This window comes from Panulirus ornatus, chromosome 47 (assembly GCF_036320965.1).
Source record: "Panulirus ornatus isolate Po-2019 chromosome 47, ASM3632096v1, whole genome shotgun sequence".
NCBI lineage: Eukaryota > Metazoa > Arthropoda > Malacostraca > Decapoda > Palinuridae > Panulirus > Panulirus ornatus.
Window position 1 is genome coordinate 2,179,977 of NC_092270.1, and position 16,077 is coordinate 2,196,053.

Genomic DNA, 16,077 nt, shown 5'->3' on the forward strand with positions numbered 1-16,077 from the left:
ACATAGCTCTGGAGTTGTAAGAATGATAGTTATGTGCTTCATGTACAAATAATGTACTTTATTGTGATTAGTGAAATATTGATATTCTATATATTTTTTGATTCACAAGGTCAGGAATGGAAAAAATGCATAACCTAAATATTTCAATCACGAGTTAAACAACTCATTATCCACGATTCGATCTCATTGCAAAAATATGTATTAAGCCACTGAAAACTATGCATAGGATCACATTCTGCAGCTGGGCTGTATCTGGGTTACTAATCAGTTAACATTTGACATTCGAGATGAGGAAAGCACGCATGATTACCATATACAGTATATGACACACACACACACACACACACACACACTATATATATATATATATATATATATATATATATATATATATATATATATATATATACATAAGATCCCATTTCATGGAACTACGTACATTTCTTTTAAGATGCATTGATTTCGACGCCTTCCACACATTCTTTTTTGTACAAAATAAACAATGTTACGCATGTTAGTTATACAAAAGGGCACCTGATCATATATACACTGACATGTAGACACTTTTTCCGACAGAATCAAGTGTTCCCTGAGAGACATAACCTGGCTTTTTCAGTATGGTATTCAAATATCGAGTTCAACGATGTCATAAATGAATAGTTACAATGGTCCATGGACGAAGCACGATACCTTCAAGGCACTGTATATTACGACGAGGTTAAAATCTAGGTTGTGGATTTCTGAAGACTCGGGGCGAGCATTCCGCACAAATCAGCCAATTACCTAACCGCCTTTCTATACCACCCATAGCCATTTACTTGACAACGACCACCCAATATCGATATCCAACTCGCTTTTAACTAGTGGCTCCTCAGGCGTGAACCTGGTGTAATCGTAGAACAACTCTTGACCTACATGTGTAGAACGAGGCCGACAAATCTACTGTTTTGACAATTATGTGTGTGTGTGTTCCCACAATACCGCAGAAGAATGTGTGGAATATTTTGTAGTTACAAGTCACTGTTTTAATCAAGGCGTGAATACCGTTCCGTGATTTATGCGTCACCAGTTGGTAAATGCGGACAGCGCGGGCGAGACATTCTGCCCTAACCTAAGAAAACTAACCAAAACTTAAAGTAAGTCCCCATAGCATTTCCGAAATAGAGGACTTCTTTATTTAATCGTATGCTCTGCTTTCTGTCAGGTGATTGATTTCTCTCTGTATCTCAGGCATGGATAATGGTACCTGTTGACAGAAACGTTAGGCAGTAGAAGTTGCGTAAAGTATTCACGTTATTTGTCGACATCTTTTCGTTCTTTTCTTTATTGATTTCCTCTGTGTGTGTGTGTGTGTGTGTGTGTGTGTGTGTGTGTGTGTGTGTTATAACTTATCATACAACGTTTCAGACCACAGTATACTGACCGCATCCTTCATTTCTTCATTCAGTCTGTTCCATTCATTCACAACTCGTGTACTGTAAAGGGCTTCTCTCTTTTAACGTTTCTTGCTAAATTTCATGTTTTATGTCCTCTGGTTGTTCTACCCTACATCTTTCAAAGGACTGTTCTGAGTGTATCTAGTATAATAATCTCATCATGATAATTTTACACTCCCCTCCTAACAACTTCTGAATAAGCTCTAAATATGTTAATGTGTTACAGCACGAGTTGGGGTCCTTGTCAACCGCTGCCAGTGGGAGGCGAGTCTTCACGGGTTGTACCCAGCCAAATCTCCTGTGACATACTGCTATACACTCCACCGACGTGGAGGAACACTACCAGGTGGGTTTTGCTATAATCATGTGTTTCACAAGTTCCAGCAGTGGAATTCAGCTGTTGGAACTTGGAAAAACGGGAAGAGCAGAGTATGAAACCTTTCCTTAGTTAATCAAAACAAACACAGCACCTTCGCTTTACTCGACCTTGCAGACAAGTAAATCTTGTGTCGTAAGATTGTTCTGCCATAGGTGAGTGAACTACTGACCTCCAGGTAACCAACCATCAGGACTTAAACTACCATACACAATCTTAACGGTCAACATATTTTCCTACCAAGACATTCAATTATAGTGTACGAAGTAGCTGGCGGGAAGCAACAACCAGCCTTAACTCTTGCATCGATCTGAACTAGATTCTCGCGCTCCTTAATATGTAAATGAACCTTATGGAAGAACGATCTAAAGCTAATAATGACTGCTTTGTCCATGATCAGTATATAAATATACTGTGGTACTTCGATATATACAGGACTCCTCTCAGCCTAGGGATATGCATGAAAAATTTTATTATAGAAAATAGCAGTTATTTCATAATGAAGAATGGGCACTCGTGTTATCCCGGGCTTTAGTTTATGTTACACTCGGTGCTCGATAATTCAGCGCGGCGTCTCTCGCTAGTGGGCTGGGCTGCCACCACCTCGTCTGCCCTCCTCCTCCCGCACACTCTCACATAGTATTAACTCCCTCACTCTTCACTATATATATATATATATATATATATATATATATATATATATATATATATATATATATATATACCTTTAAATTTCCCGGTCTACCAAATGATACTTCCTATTTACTACGCTTGTTCCACAATGTAATGATTTTGCTGAGAGAAAACCACAGCTTGTCCTTCCTGTCTTTCATATGTCCAGTTCCCTGTTTGTGTCCTCTGATTTGCAAAGAACTGGTCTTCTCAAATCATTTCCCTTTCCAGTAATAATAAAGGTTACTGGCTGTGTAGCGCAGTCATGTGCACCTCTACACATGACACTTACAAATCTTGATTTGACCAAGTCAACCTGAGTTAGCTAAGCATAGCCTAATTTCTAATTGGGGTGGACAGGTCAAGCTGAGTTTTATCAGGTAAGCCGACATGAGATCAGACGCTTAAATGTGAAGTTTATGGATATTGTAGTTACTGTGTGCGTCGTTGTATAAATTTGTTTATAAACTACAATTTTCTTAAGATTAAGTATCAGATTATATCAGCCTAGCACAGTGCAGTCATACTGTTCTACTCCCCTTGTGTACGACGTTACGACAATGAAGCTTGAAGTTCGACCCTTGAACAAGAGAATGCGACCCTTGACCACGACGGCACGACCTTAGAATACAGTGGTACGATCGTAGCATATGATAATGGCCTTGTGTTTAACTTGATCTTTATGGGTCAGGTCAAAGGAATGTCATCATATACCCAGGGGGTTGGACCATCCAAGTTAAAGGGTTTATTATGATCCAAACTATTATAGAAACGTAAGGGAACTAGAGATCAATATGTCTTACTCGTCAAATCCCCCCGATCTTCTCCCCGAACTTCTCTCGTGGGCACATTGTTATTTGTTAAGTTTCTTATGCACCTTACTTCTTATTAGTTCAGTAAAAACCAGAATGTGGACGACGCAAATCAGACGCATGAAAATAGAAAACAGTATGCTTTTGGCTAAATCGATTCAAAGTACTGAAACTCGATCTTTCGTGGGAACTAGGCTGATATGGTTGATGCGTTTATTTCGTAATAGGTTGCCCACGTCCTCTTGTGAAGGAGTATGTTTATCAAAAAAAAAAAAAAAAAAGATTGGTGTTAATAATTTGACAAGAAATTGAATAGCTTTTGATTAAAATTTGGGACAACTTTTCCTGGTAGCAATTTCTGAAGGGTGCTATAATAATCCAGACATATTCCCAACATAATTACCCTATAGCCTTGTCACATTGGATACGATATTTTAGTTCCTCACGAAAGGTATATGGTAATCTACCAAGAAATCAAATACCTCCAGATGTATTATCATGAATTCGTAAAATTGCCGTATTTTGTGTTGTTTGACTTATGTTTCAAGGTGTCTATCCTGGAATATGGTAACATTTTGGGAAGAACTGTTCAGTTACCCTCGGAGTCCATGTACACATACTTGTATGCGCACACGTCAACACCTGAGCTAATTTTTACAACCGTGTTAACTTTTCAGGCTGCGTTTGACATATGGTTATGCAAGTTCATATGCATATGCATTGTGACACGCACTTCAAGCTTAGCTCCAAAATTTGATCGTTTTAGCGCCTCACCGAACTTCGTAATCATTTCCTTTTCTAAGGAAGTCGTTAGGGCCAAATTCCCCATTATGCCAAGTTTGCTATGGCGAAGGGCTGCAAGACTAGGGCGGTCCATGAATACAATGTCACACCATTCCTTCTGCTCATAGACATCATTTACAATTTGTTTCTTGCGTCATTTGTCATATCTCATGTACCCACTTCTGCCGGAAAATATTGTTCTTGTGTGTGAAGGAACTGTAGGTAAATCAAGAACACACATAATGTAAAGCAAGTGCTGTAAACCACAACTTTACCGATACAAAGCTGCCCGAATATTCTGATCGGTAGAAGTTTCCTTGGTTGTCTGATTTAGTCTTAATATGTAGCCCCTGCTTTCAGTGGCGCCCCTTGAGAGGGGTAGAAACTATTTGTTTTCGCAGCTGAGGGTGTAAACTTCCTGATGCAGGCTGCAACAGTATCATGGAAAATAGGAGAAGGTCAGTATGATAGAAATCTTCCCTCCTCACCATCAACCTCGCCAACGATTCCACTTGGTAATGTCAGAATACCTGCGTTTACGGTACACCCACATGCTCATTAACAATGGCTAGGTGTACCATATTTTCCTTGAATATCGCATATTTACCTGCATACCATGCATGAACATAGAAGTCAGCTTGTACACAGCTTATTGACCATGCGTCTGCACGCGCGGGCCCTCCGCGGATGGGCCTGCATGCATTCAAGCTGTTCATGCTTTCCTCAGGGCTGGTTGATAGACGAGCTGATGTGTTATGTGTGAGTGTATCTTTGTGTACACACACAGGAATAAAGACATAGTAAATGTATACGAGATTAAGGTTATGAGACGGGGAAACACGTGTGTAAAATTCTCTCCTCGGAATACGCAGAAATTAATGTGAACACACACACCTTTTCCTGGGTACGCCTGTCGTCGGCAGACCTAAACAGCAACTTAATTTCCGTTATTGCTGTGGCCTCTTCTCGATCACAGCTTGTCTAGGATTATCACCTATAACCCGTACCAACAGCGGTCCTTAACTGATAATCACTCCCTTTCATATAAATCATGTATTGAAAAATTTCATAGCTATGATTATAATCATTATCGGCGGCGTGGTAGGGTACGGGAGAGCGGCACAAGGCCGCTGAAGTTACGAGACGGGATAACTAGCTCGTCAGGGGACGATGCCAAGTTTGGCGGCGCGCCGTGTTCTCATATCATCAAATTCGAGAAGTTTCGTGGCTTTCAGGAGGTATCAACGAAGGCACCTCAAAGTCATAGTTTGCGAAGCGTTATAAAGACTCACAAAAAAAAAAATTAAAAGAAATCGGAGCAAATGGGTGTGGAAATAACAAACAAACAAGGAAAGGGTGCTGCATTTAAAGTTCCGACTTGCAGAATTCAAATGTTGATTTCTAAATGAAGAATGGTATTTGTTGAGGATAATGAATCAAACGATATGGAGAAAACATCTTTTATTATACAATCGTATCTACCATCTTTGGTGTTCCTCACTTCCGTGGAACTCCACATTATCAAAGTCTGCGTACAGTGACAAACTATCAGTCTTCCGTCTATGTTTCCTTTACATGTTTACAACACACAATCATTAGATGAGTAGGCATATGTAGTTTAGCTTGTCTAATCAGTATCACAACTGCTACAATGATTCACATTTTTATCTGCCCAAAATGAAACTTCAAAATCACCCTGGCTATGATAATGGTGACATTATCACTTAACAGATTAACTGGTTGAAGAATATATGAGACAAATCATCTTCCTTTTGTTGCTAAAGGCCTCATCGCGCGATGCAGGAGCCTAGTTGCTGCTCCCACACCGGCCATAATGACAGCAGTATTAATGGACGCAGGTCAGCGTACCTCAATATGCTTAACAGCTAAATTTTATACTGATCATGTGATGTTACGAGTTTTCGAATTTATTGATTGCAAAAGTGCTGATGGTAGTCTATCCAAGGATGTAAATCAACTGCGCTTGTTAACTTGACGAAGTGTTATCAACACCAAAACAAAGACACTTTCGCACTCAACGTAAGACCAACATTTGACGAATTACGAGAAACAAGAATTAAGCTAAAGTTATACCTCTTTTTTCTTTAAGAAAAATATCCCCTTTTTTCTAGATTACAAGTTCATGTACATACATATACCTAACGCAATCAGGGAAAGACCCCAGACCTGTATGTCTAGCCTTGGGCCACTTGCCCTTGTCCTAGCACACCAGTTTTGTAGACGACCTTACAGAGGTAAGTGTTGTAGTTGGGAATATGCCCAGACAAACTGTGATTCAACTGCCACATGGGTCAAACACTCATTTTACAGTGCGGTTCGGTAGGGCGGGTATACCTTTCGAAGAAGGTGCGAGGACCTCATCCTGTCAAGCGTTCCAACCCATTGGCCACGGCCCAGTGAAGCAAATTATTACCTAAAGGTAACCTCTGTTAAAATCCACCTTCGCCAGACGTACACCACAATAATGGGTTTAGCATCATGCATATAATTTTTTTTGATAAAAGTGGTCATTGAAGAAAAAGGAAATGTGTATAATATTTCATGAATGATGGATAAGGATGTGTGAAAGCAACATTTTGTAGATATTATTTTACTCTAGAATCCATTACGTCAAATAAAAAAGTGAGCATTAAACAGAGTTAAGTTTCGTTTCACTCTTAGAATCTTAGACTAATGAGAAGTGCTTATGACGATGGAAATTTTTAAAGATGATGTCAGACCAAACTTGTACGTAAAAGTTTTGGCGTTTTTGTTGCTGACACATCGTGTCCCATGTCGACTTTCCGTTATCTGCAGAGACGTTCTATAAAACAATGCAGTGAATATTCTAGGCTTATTATCACAGCCCTTAGAACCATTGCGTTGGTCAGACAAAACGAATTTCCAACAATTAGTCCACTTAAACAACAGCCAAATATGTATTCGCTAACTATTTCCAGTGGCTTAATCAAAACTTGACAATCTTGCTTCCTATATCTCTCATACATTCTTTGGCACAACGAAGAATTTAGATAGCGGAGAGAGAACTGGTGGTGGGAATGTTATGGCTATAGTCTCATCTGCGATTGTTGGTATGCGTTCTTCTTTGTTAGGAGGATTTGACGTTAAAGAGTTTTACGTGCTACTGCTGAAATTGTCTTACGTACTGTTATCAGTTTTATGTTGTAGGCTCAGACGCGGTGAAGCAAGAATGTCAAATCCTTGCGAAAGGTTAGATATGGTTGATATATGTTATTATAAGCCATTGGAGGGGAACGATAGGATGCTCTTTTTAGGTCATACTAAAGCTAATCAAGTCGACTCCATTTGTCTCAAGGCAGTCCGGTCAACTCAGGTGATACCTATTCAAGAGGCTGAAATACTGCACGGCTATTGGTATTAGACGTGAAGGTGTGGAAAACGGACTTTAAGATATGCTTTCGCTCAGAATGTAAGATAATCGTCGGTTAGAAAAATATTTGGATGACTTTGTAGTACATTATCAGTGCAACAAATGGATACCTGCTCTAGTCATTACGCTCTTTACCAAATTCGTGGCTCATTATTCGTGGTGGATAGCTAATAATTACGCAGATTGTTCAGTGATAGATGCATAAGAGCTACATATGCTTTACTGGGACTTACAACTCTGAACAGTATCGTGTGTGGTAACTATATCGAAAGGGGTTTTCTGATTTAAGTTGGACGTAGTTAAACCTCACCACACCACGGTCTTGATACAGCTTACCCAGTGGATGAAATTTCCCACGTAAACTGTCTTCAAGCCTCGCTCTTTCCCCTGCACCATGTACTGCAACAATTGCTGATGTCGGTGGAATTAGATAAACTTTGTAAAACGTTAAACTCCTTAAAACATGGCAGCACAACCTTTGAGCACGATGGTACAACCCATGACTTTTGACTTGACCCTCAAAGGTTAGGTCAAAGACCAGTCCATCGTATCCTAGTGTCGCACCATCGCGGTCAAGGGGTATAGTGTTCTCTTACTGGCTTCTGTAACAGAATAAAGTAGAGACTGGAATTATCTGCTCATGCACTTCTCTGCCATTCTAGATTCATTATGTTAGAAAGCGGTCCAATGTTCAGATAAAGCCTACATAACATTCGTATCTAGGATTACAAAGAGACATATTAGCTTCATTAAGTATAATAGATTGTGCAAGTTTGTGGTAATAAGATTACTGGAAATTCCTGTATTGTCATATGGCTAATTTCCTTAATGATTTTAATGTCATATTCAGCATCATTTCGAGGGTGGGATGGGTAGCGTATAAGGGAAGGATTGAGGCAGGAGACCCAGCCGGTGCGAGAGATTTAGGCTGAGTGGCCCAGGATGCAGCCTCGCGCCGACCACAGCAACGTCTTGATCCTGTCTCTGATGAGCTTGGTGCCGTCCCTGCTGAACCTTTCCCCGTGCAGGTGGCACGGCTTGCCTCGCTGTTGCTCCATACAATCCAGGAACTCCTGCAGGAAGCAAAGGCCACACTTTTCATTGAAGTCGACGTGACACTGGTAAAAGCATGCTTCAGTGTCGAAGTTCTATTGATTTGTAGAAGTAAAATGATGACATGTAGACGGTAATGGTTAAATTAGTTTTGACACTGGAAATATTATAAGTAGAGAGAAGGACGAAAGAAGACTTGTCCCAGTCCCAAAGCATTGCAGCTCGAGGAAGGGAGGGACTATAACGATCAATCCTCATGTCCCAGAATAGCAACTGGAAAGGAGCAGACAGTCTTGTGCCAAGGCCCTGGTCTAAAGGGTTCAGAACACTCTCGGGCAGCTAACTAGAGCAGCGGCAATATGATAACTGTTGAACAGAGAGAAAAGCAACACCATAGCAAACGAAAAAGGGATACTTGAAAGGAGCTGACTGTAGGAGAATCCTAAGAGAGGGAGTATGATCCTGGGGGGGACGGTGGTAGGATCCTGGAATAGGAGGGATACTAACCTCCCTGATCCTGCAGGTCTCCTGGTAGCCGGGCTCGTGGCTGAACTCATCGATGACCCTGGTGCCACACGTGTGTAGGTTGCGGGCGTGGCAAGCCTCTGGCGGGGACACAAGACACGGGGAGGTTACTCTAAGTCACGTAGGATGACTAGCTGGCACCTGGATGTCTCAGTGACGTCTGGCAGTCTAGGTAGTTTCGTGGAGTGTGTGTGGCATCTGTCAGCCTAGCACATGAAGTCCTCTAATTTGATGGTCGAGTGTGGCAATTGAAGTGTGACAGTTCCGCGTGAGTCAGGTGGGGTGTGACATTGTAAATATGACATTCAGCGTGAGATACAGGATGTGACACTGTTAAGTATGGCTTGAGTATGATAATTGGGTTGAATGAGCGCCAAAGACAAGTATGACAGGAGTGGCTCGAGCCGAAGTGTCAGTCAGGTTGAGTGTATCGGGCGAGTTATCACCCGATAGAACAGGTAATCACAGCTAAATTTTATATTCTCCAGAAAATGAAGCTAATACATAAAATAGTATTTGGCAACACATAGAAACATGCAGAAATATATCATGCATACACTTTATATATATATATATATATATATATATATATATATATATATATATATATATATATATATATATATATTGTGTACTGCTGCTACTGCACATCATGAATATCACTGACTACACTACATTACCAGTTCTCATACTACTGTACATGCGGGAATAAAAAATGAAATGTATAAGTTGCTGAAAGACGTTGTCACTAGTTCTGCTGGAAAGCCGAGCAGGTATGGCCTTCTGGTTAACCCTCAAACCACGACTTGGATATTTGTTATAGGCTACGCTTGTTCCACTGGTCTATGCCACTGGAAGAAACGTAGTGGATTATCAGTATAGTAAGGTAGAGTAACCCTCCCACACAACCTAGACCAAAGGAATCCTACATAAGATGAAACGATCCATATCCACAAGTCAAATCCCAAACCCGAAAACGACGATAAAGATTCATCCCAAGACAATCCAGAAATTCCCCACTAAATAACTTTTTCATTCAAACCATCCCATTAAACCGTAAAGCTCAAGATAACTCAGACTAAATCTTAAGAAATAAACTCTAAACGATCATCAACCTTCCCAGCCGCTTTAAGCAAGAATAATTTAGCATAACTGAAGTCAACGCGGCATGACTGTCTAACTCATCATAACCCGGACCCACATGCAATTCACTCGAGCACAGCCGTAGTATCCAGTTGCTTTGCGCCATACAACTGTATCCTGGTTCTGGCAAGGCTGCCCTAGCATCGCCCTTAGCCTGGAACACAGTTTTGGTTGTTATCACTAGTCGTATCTTGTTCTTCATTGCATCTTATGCATTATATCAATCAATGGATATGGAGGTTTACCGTTTTTTAGTTTTATTCGCTATTCGTCTCAATGAAGTGTAGGTAATATACCTAGCAGGTGCGTGGTGGTCGCTGATGGGATCCCAGCAAATATGGCATTTTTATAAGCATTATAATTTTATGCAGAACAATTGCAATTTTCTTTTTTGGACATGTGTAAGTACAAGTTGTACAAGGAAAGAACGAATGTTGTCGAAAGTGGACGTCTCTTATAGGCGCTCAACAATGACGTATTTGGTGACATGAAACTAATAATCATTTTCTTTAATTGCCTTAAGTTTCGTGTGCGTCAGATGCGGTTGTTACTTTGCTGATTGGTTGAAATTTGATCGAGCGCATTTTAAGGGCGAGAAAATTATTCGCTCATTTGCGAGGTGGAGAAAAGTCAATTCGTAAGAAGCCTAGCTTAAGTAAGAGTGTTCTAAAATTCTGGATTTACTAGTGGTCGTCAGTGACGGTTGAATTGTGTTACATGACTTGTTTTCGCCATACCTTCTTAACTAAAGATGAGGAGGACAGATTTAAAAGCAACTGTACCCGATACCAAAGTGAAAGGGTGTCAGGAGGCAAAGACCCCGGCTATGAATTTTGGTAAGTTTTGCTCGTTAGATGAGTTGCATCATCTTGGTTTGTCTAGTATGGTTTGTTGGGATTACTTGCCAGGAACCTGGCTCTCGTTTAGTGAATTACATGTTTTTGTGACCTTAAATTAGCAAATTTTTCCAATTAACCCCACATTCTTCCTGTTTTTCGTAGCCTTCACACTGTCAGCTGTAAAATCAGAAGCAAGTATCCTAGATATTATCGAACACCAGAAATATATCCAGCACCATTAAAAGCTCAAGATCACTACTTTTTTGCTTCAAAATTGCTAGCGATAAGCGCGCCTATTAAGTATAATTTGATATATATATATATATATATATATATATATATATATATATATATATATATATATATACAATCTTTTATAATTCAATGTGAATAGCTTTTGTCGCTAATAATATTACTTTTACAGTATACTATAAACATTCAGTAGGCTCTTCTGTGAGTTGTACAGCAATGGTTAGTACAAGTTGTTATTATACAATATGAATATCATGCTGTCGATATCATTCATATACACCAAAGAAGAATAGAAATGTATGAACACTAACAAGCCAGGCTGGAGCAAGTGAAACCGTGAGAGATGACAAAGAAAAAAGTTACTATACTCTCAGATGAAGGAAGACAAATATTTTTTCACATCAAGATCAAGTTCAGGGATAGGATTGGATATGATTTATATGGGATTATTGGCGATGCAGCCTGGTGGTAAAATAGTGTATGATTTACTATGTAGTGCAAGATGTGGTAACTATAAAACAAATGGAAGTTAATAAGGGATATTTGAGACACCATGTGGAATAGTAGTGCTTGAATATACCGCTTGTGGTGAACGATTTAGCGTACTTGCTTCCTCAGCAGCTGCTCGTTGACGGAAACGGGCTAGGCTTGACTTTCGGGTTCACAGGTTAAGATGAACACAAAATGCAAAGAGTAGCCAACTGTTTAAAAAGGATGTGTGAAATATCATAAAATATGGTAAATAGTACAATCTGTTTCTAGCGAGCCTGTGAATTAAAAGAAAAAAAAAATGTGGGTAAAGGAGAGGTGAGTACATTTGAATCTGAGGGTGTGGATTACATATAGGGATAACTGAAATGATGGAAGATATTAAGATGGCTTGTATATATACAAAGATGACACGAGGTGAAGCAGCAGATCTACTATGTTTATCTTAGCGATGAGTCTGTAGGAGCCGGGGTGGAGGGGCAGCAGACCTCTCGATGACGGGGTTAGTGAGTACGATTCGTTGGTGTGGCTGATGGTTCAACGACCTAAGTATTTAGACAATTAGGGTTGGAACATCTTTCTGAAGCTCAGTTGGGAGGATTAAGTCGGATAGGTGTCTTGAAATATAGTTTATATAGTGTCTGTACCGTAACTCGCAATCACCGTTACTGTTGTTGAGTCTTACCGTGCGTTACCAGATTTATTTAAGCCAGTATAGTAACACCTCTGTTGCTAGCAACCCCTTGACCTTCAGCTTAGTGCAGAATTATACGAATCTTGTATTCTTTATTAAAGTAAAATATTTTCCTTCAGGAGACTTCTCCCTGGAGCGATGACTGACAGGCCGCCATGCTGGGGGGCTGCATGACGTCACCGCCCACCTGGTCACTTTTTAATCTTGACTGCAACAACAGCGTTGATATTTATAGACGAGTTGCTCCAGACCTGATCTTAGATATTCAAACACCCAATTTTGAAGAAAAGTTTTGGATTAACGCACGTTTCTTGTGTTCAGAGCACTGAGATTTTATATACATCTGGTCTGACTTTGCGCTACAAATATTAATTCAATCCTGCATAAATTTTAAGAGAATTATCAAGGCCGAGAGTACACACACAAACTCAAATAATTATTTAAAATAACTTGTAGGCAAATATTTCACCCTAGACACTAATTTTGCCTAGATAGCGCTGTTGCATGCATAAGATATAACTTCAAGAAGTACACGAATCATGAATAATGAATAAAACCGATAAGCTCTGTCGGGAGCCCAGCAAGGCATCATGGAGAGCGTGCAGGAAGCAGTCAGGCCTGACAAGTAGTGGCCAGGTCACACCCTGGTCCAGACGCTTGCTCACCTCAGACACAACCACATGCTCGGCTATTTATGTAGCTACAAACTAGGTAACGGTGACAGTTTGTTTAGGCATTTTTATCACGTGGCAAGTAAAACAGGGCGTATGACAGAAAGTACTGTGTAACGCAGGCCCAAAACTGCGACAGCTGTGTGATACAGTATACAAATAAACGAACAATTGTAGCACCTTAGCTATATACATTATCAAACGGTTATAAAACTAAGGGAGTAAAATGTAGCAACGTAGCTTTACAGTCTTAAGTGGGAGTACAACTAAGGGAGCAAATGCAGCAGCTTAGCTCTATATTATCAAGTGGACTGACAATTAGGGGATTATGTGTAGCAGCCTTGCCCAGGTTATCGAGTGGGCTTACAGTTAAAAGAACGAAGCTGTCAGCCTAGTAGCCGTTGTTACACACATGCAGACTGGTTCGTCGTGGTTCACTTTTCTTTATGACACTAATGGCTGCTGATGTTAGTGTGTTAGAAGTCTTTATGAATGTTGTCACAGATTGCTGTTGGTGTTAGTGTAAAATTTGATTTGTTTCGTGTCTGGAGACTTCATAAGTGTTGTCACCTTAATCTTTCGTTTTCGTATACCTTACGCCTTTGTTTCAGTGGTGACTAGTTTTGTAACTTCTTAAGCACGATGATACAACCCTCAGGTGTGATGGCACGTTGTAACTGTTAGCTGCTTATTAACTAAGAGGCTAGAAGTATATTGCCCAAGCTGCTACTACTATTAAGTGTTTCCCGAGCCTCCGTTAGTGTTGAAGCTTCTTGCCCTAATTTCAAAATACTGTGGTTAGAGTTTAGAGTAGTCTTTTACTTCTTTTTCTAGTAGGAAAGAAATGGAAATGGCATGAACTTTGTTCTTCAAAATATTGCCTCTATTTTAATGAGTTATAACTTGTAATCTTACGGTACTATTGTTGTATATCAACTGACTTATATTTCTCTCTTGTGTCTCCCCTGATGATGATTATTACACGAAAGTGCACTCGGGAACTTATCGTGTTTCATTTTTCCCGTGGACTCTCAGGAATATATATATATATATATATATATATATATATATACATATATCAAACGTTTTTAGTTTAGTTAAAAATATCTTGGATATGATAGATGGATATCTTTTCCGTTTACCAGTAGTATTATGAGTTGTTGGTCTGTCTGGATCTCAACGGTATGTACACTATTCTTGTAGAATTGTGCTCTTAAAGGTCACATCAGCAGCCTAATTCCATCCAAGGATAGCGATACTGTCCACCAAACTAGCCACCTGTCATATATATCTCAGGTTAATCAAGTTCTTCAGTCTAACGCTTTAGTCTTTTTTTTCCGCTTGGTGTAATCGGCGTCTTCATATCTCAGCCGTCTGATAACTGTGTTCATGTTTAGATAAATGTCAACGGTTTAAACTTAACGTAGAATTATTCTGCAGGGACTCCACCCCTCCACCCCAAGTGTCAGGACATGCATGCACTTTTCAAAAGTTTTTAGATACTAGAAAAAAGGTATTTGAAACGAGACAGAATTATGCTATGCTTAACAGAGTTAGTAAGCCACAGAAATATACTAGCTACTACAGTTGCAAGCATCAAAACGCTACGGGCTAGCCCGCGAGCCTGCACCGTACCCACCGCCACCACGTTCCAAGCGCACTCTCACTCGATGTTTACAGTCTCTTTACTACAACAACACAACACATATACAACACCTGCTTCGGATACTGAGGATCTAATATTCCTAGTACCTCGGTGACCTTCCTTCGTCAGTTCAGGATTCGTGAAGACTGATATTAAGTCCTTAGAAGAGGGTAAGTTCAACCCTGACAGAGCAGACGGGAGCCATGCTGGCCCTTCGTCCTCGGGAAGAACTCCGGCAGTTTCCTCGTGCGGGGAGGTCTGAAGCTCCCTGAACTGTTGCTGTTCGACGAAGGGCTGTTGGTGCGTGAAATCCTCAAACGTATGGTGGTTTATGAAGGGCTCCGGGATTGTCACGTGGTCTGGGAAGTCTTGACGGTCTACACTGCTGAAGATATCATGTTTCCTGAAGCTGCCCGGGAACTGGCGGCTGTCACCGAACAAATTTGCTGGGAATAGTTCATGTTGTGGTAGTATTTGTGAATGCCGATGAGACGTTAGTAGGTCACCGGAAAACGCATCGCTGTGGTCATACTCCTGTAGTAACTGGGGCGTGTGACTGATAAAGTCTTGGGAAAAATGTTTGTGATTAGTAAGTTGTTCTGGCAGGCTCAGGTGGCCGTGGTAGTCATGAGGAACATCCTTGCTCAGGTGGTCCTGGCTCAGGATTCCCTGGCGGTGGAAGTGTTGGTTGATGAGAGGCAGCTGGGGGTGGTGTCTGGTGTGGTCAAGAAGGGCCTGGCCGTCAAGGCGACCGCTGCCGCGCCTGAAAGGGTCGAACCCGTGTCCCAGATGCTGACGGTGCTCCGTTTGTTTGTTGTGTGTGGTGCCCACGTCACCCTTGTGTGTGGCAGTTTCCTCGAGGCCCACCTGGTTGACCTTGGTTGGACGATGGACAGGATTCACCTGCAAGAGAACTGGTCTTTATTTTGGATCCAGAATAACAATTGCGTGTGTAGCAGTGTGTTAGTTCCTCATGAACACAGTAGACGTTTCTGATTACAGTAATTAGGGAGCAAAATTACAAAAGTAAATTGGAAGCTTTATACTGTAAGTGAAAACAAAATGTAACTACGTATAGGTAAAGTGATGGAGTGAAAGCTATCATGAGATGTGAGGGAGTTCATACAAATGTTTTAAGCTTAACCATAATTCTTTTACCAGCACTGTCATCACCCACACCACTATTACCACACTCTCTTCTAGCACTGTCATAACCCACACCACAATCAGCACACCCCTTCCATCTCTGTCATCACCCACGCCATTACTGCACTT

At 40.7% G+C, this 16,077-nt stretch overlaps 1 protein-coding gene across 5 annotated transcripts in view; it reads right to left on the reverse strand.

Moving 5' to 3' along the window:
- Positions 1-5,526: 5,526 nt before the first annotated feature.
- The window catches only part of LOC139763427 (uncharacterized), a 40,248-nt gene continuing 29,697 nt past the window's right edge, over positions 5,527-16,077 (reverse strand). For 2 of the 5 annotated variants that reach the window (XM_071689461.1, XM_071689460.1), the window contains exons 5-7: positions 14,910-15,705; positions 9,052-9,149; positions 5,527-8,564 (exon numbers count right to left, since the gene is read on the reverse strand). In XM_071689461.1, coding sequence (XP_071545562.1) covers positions 8,415-8,564; positions 9,052-9,149; positions 14,910-15,705 — 1,044 coding nt within the window. In that variant the 3' untranslated portion in view covers positions 5,527-8,414. Of the gene's footprint in view, positions 8,565-9,051; positions 9,150-14,873; positions 15,706-16,077 lie in introns of all 5 variants that reach the window. The other 3 variants (XM_071689458.1, XM_071689459.1, XM_071689457.1) reach the window with 2 other exon arrangements.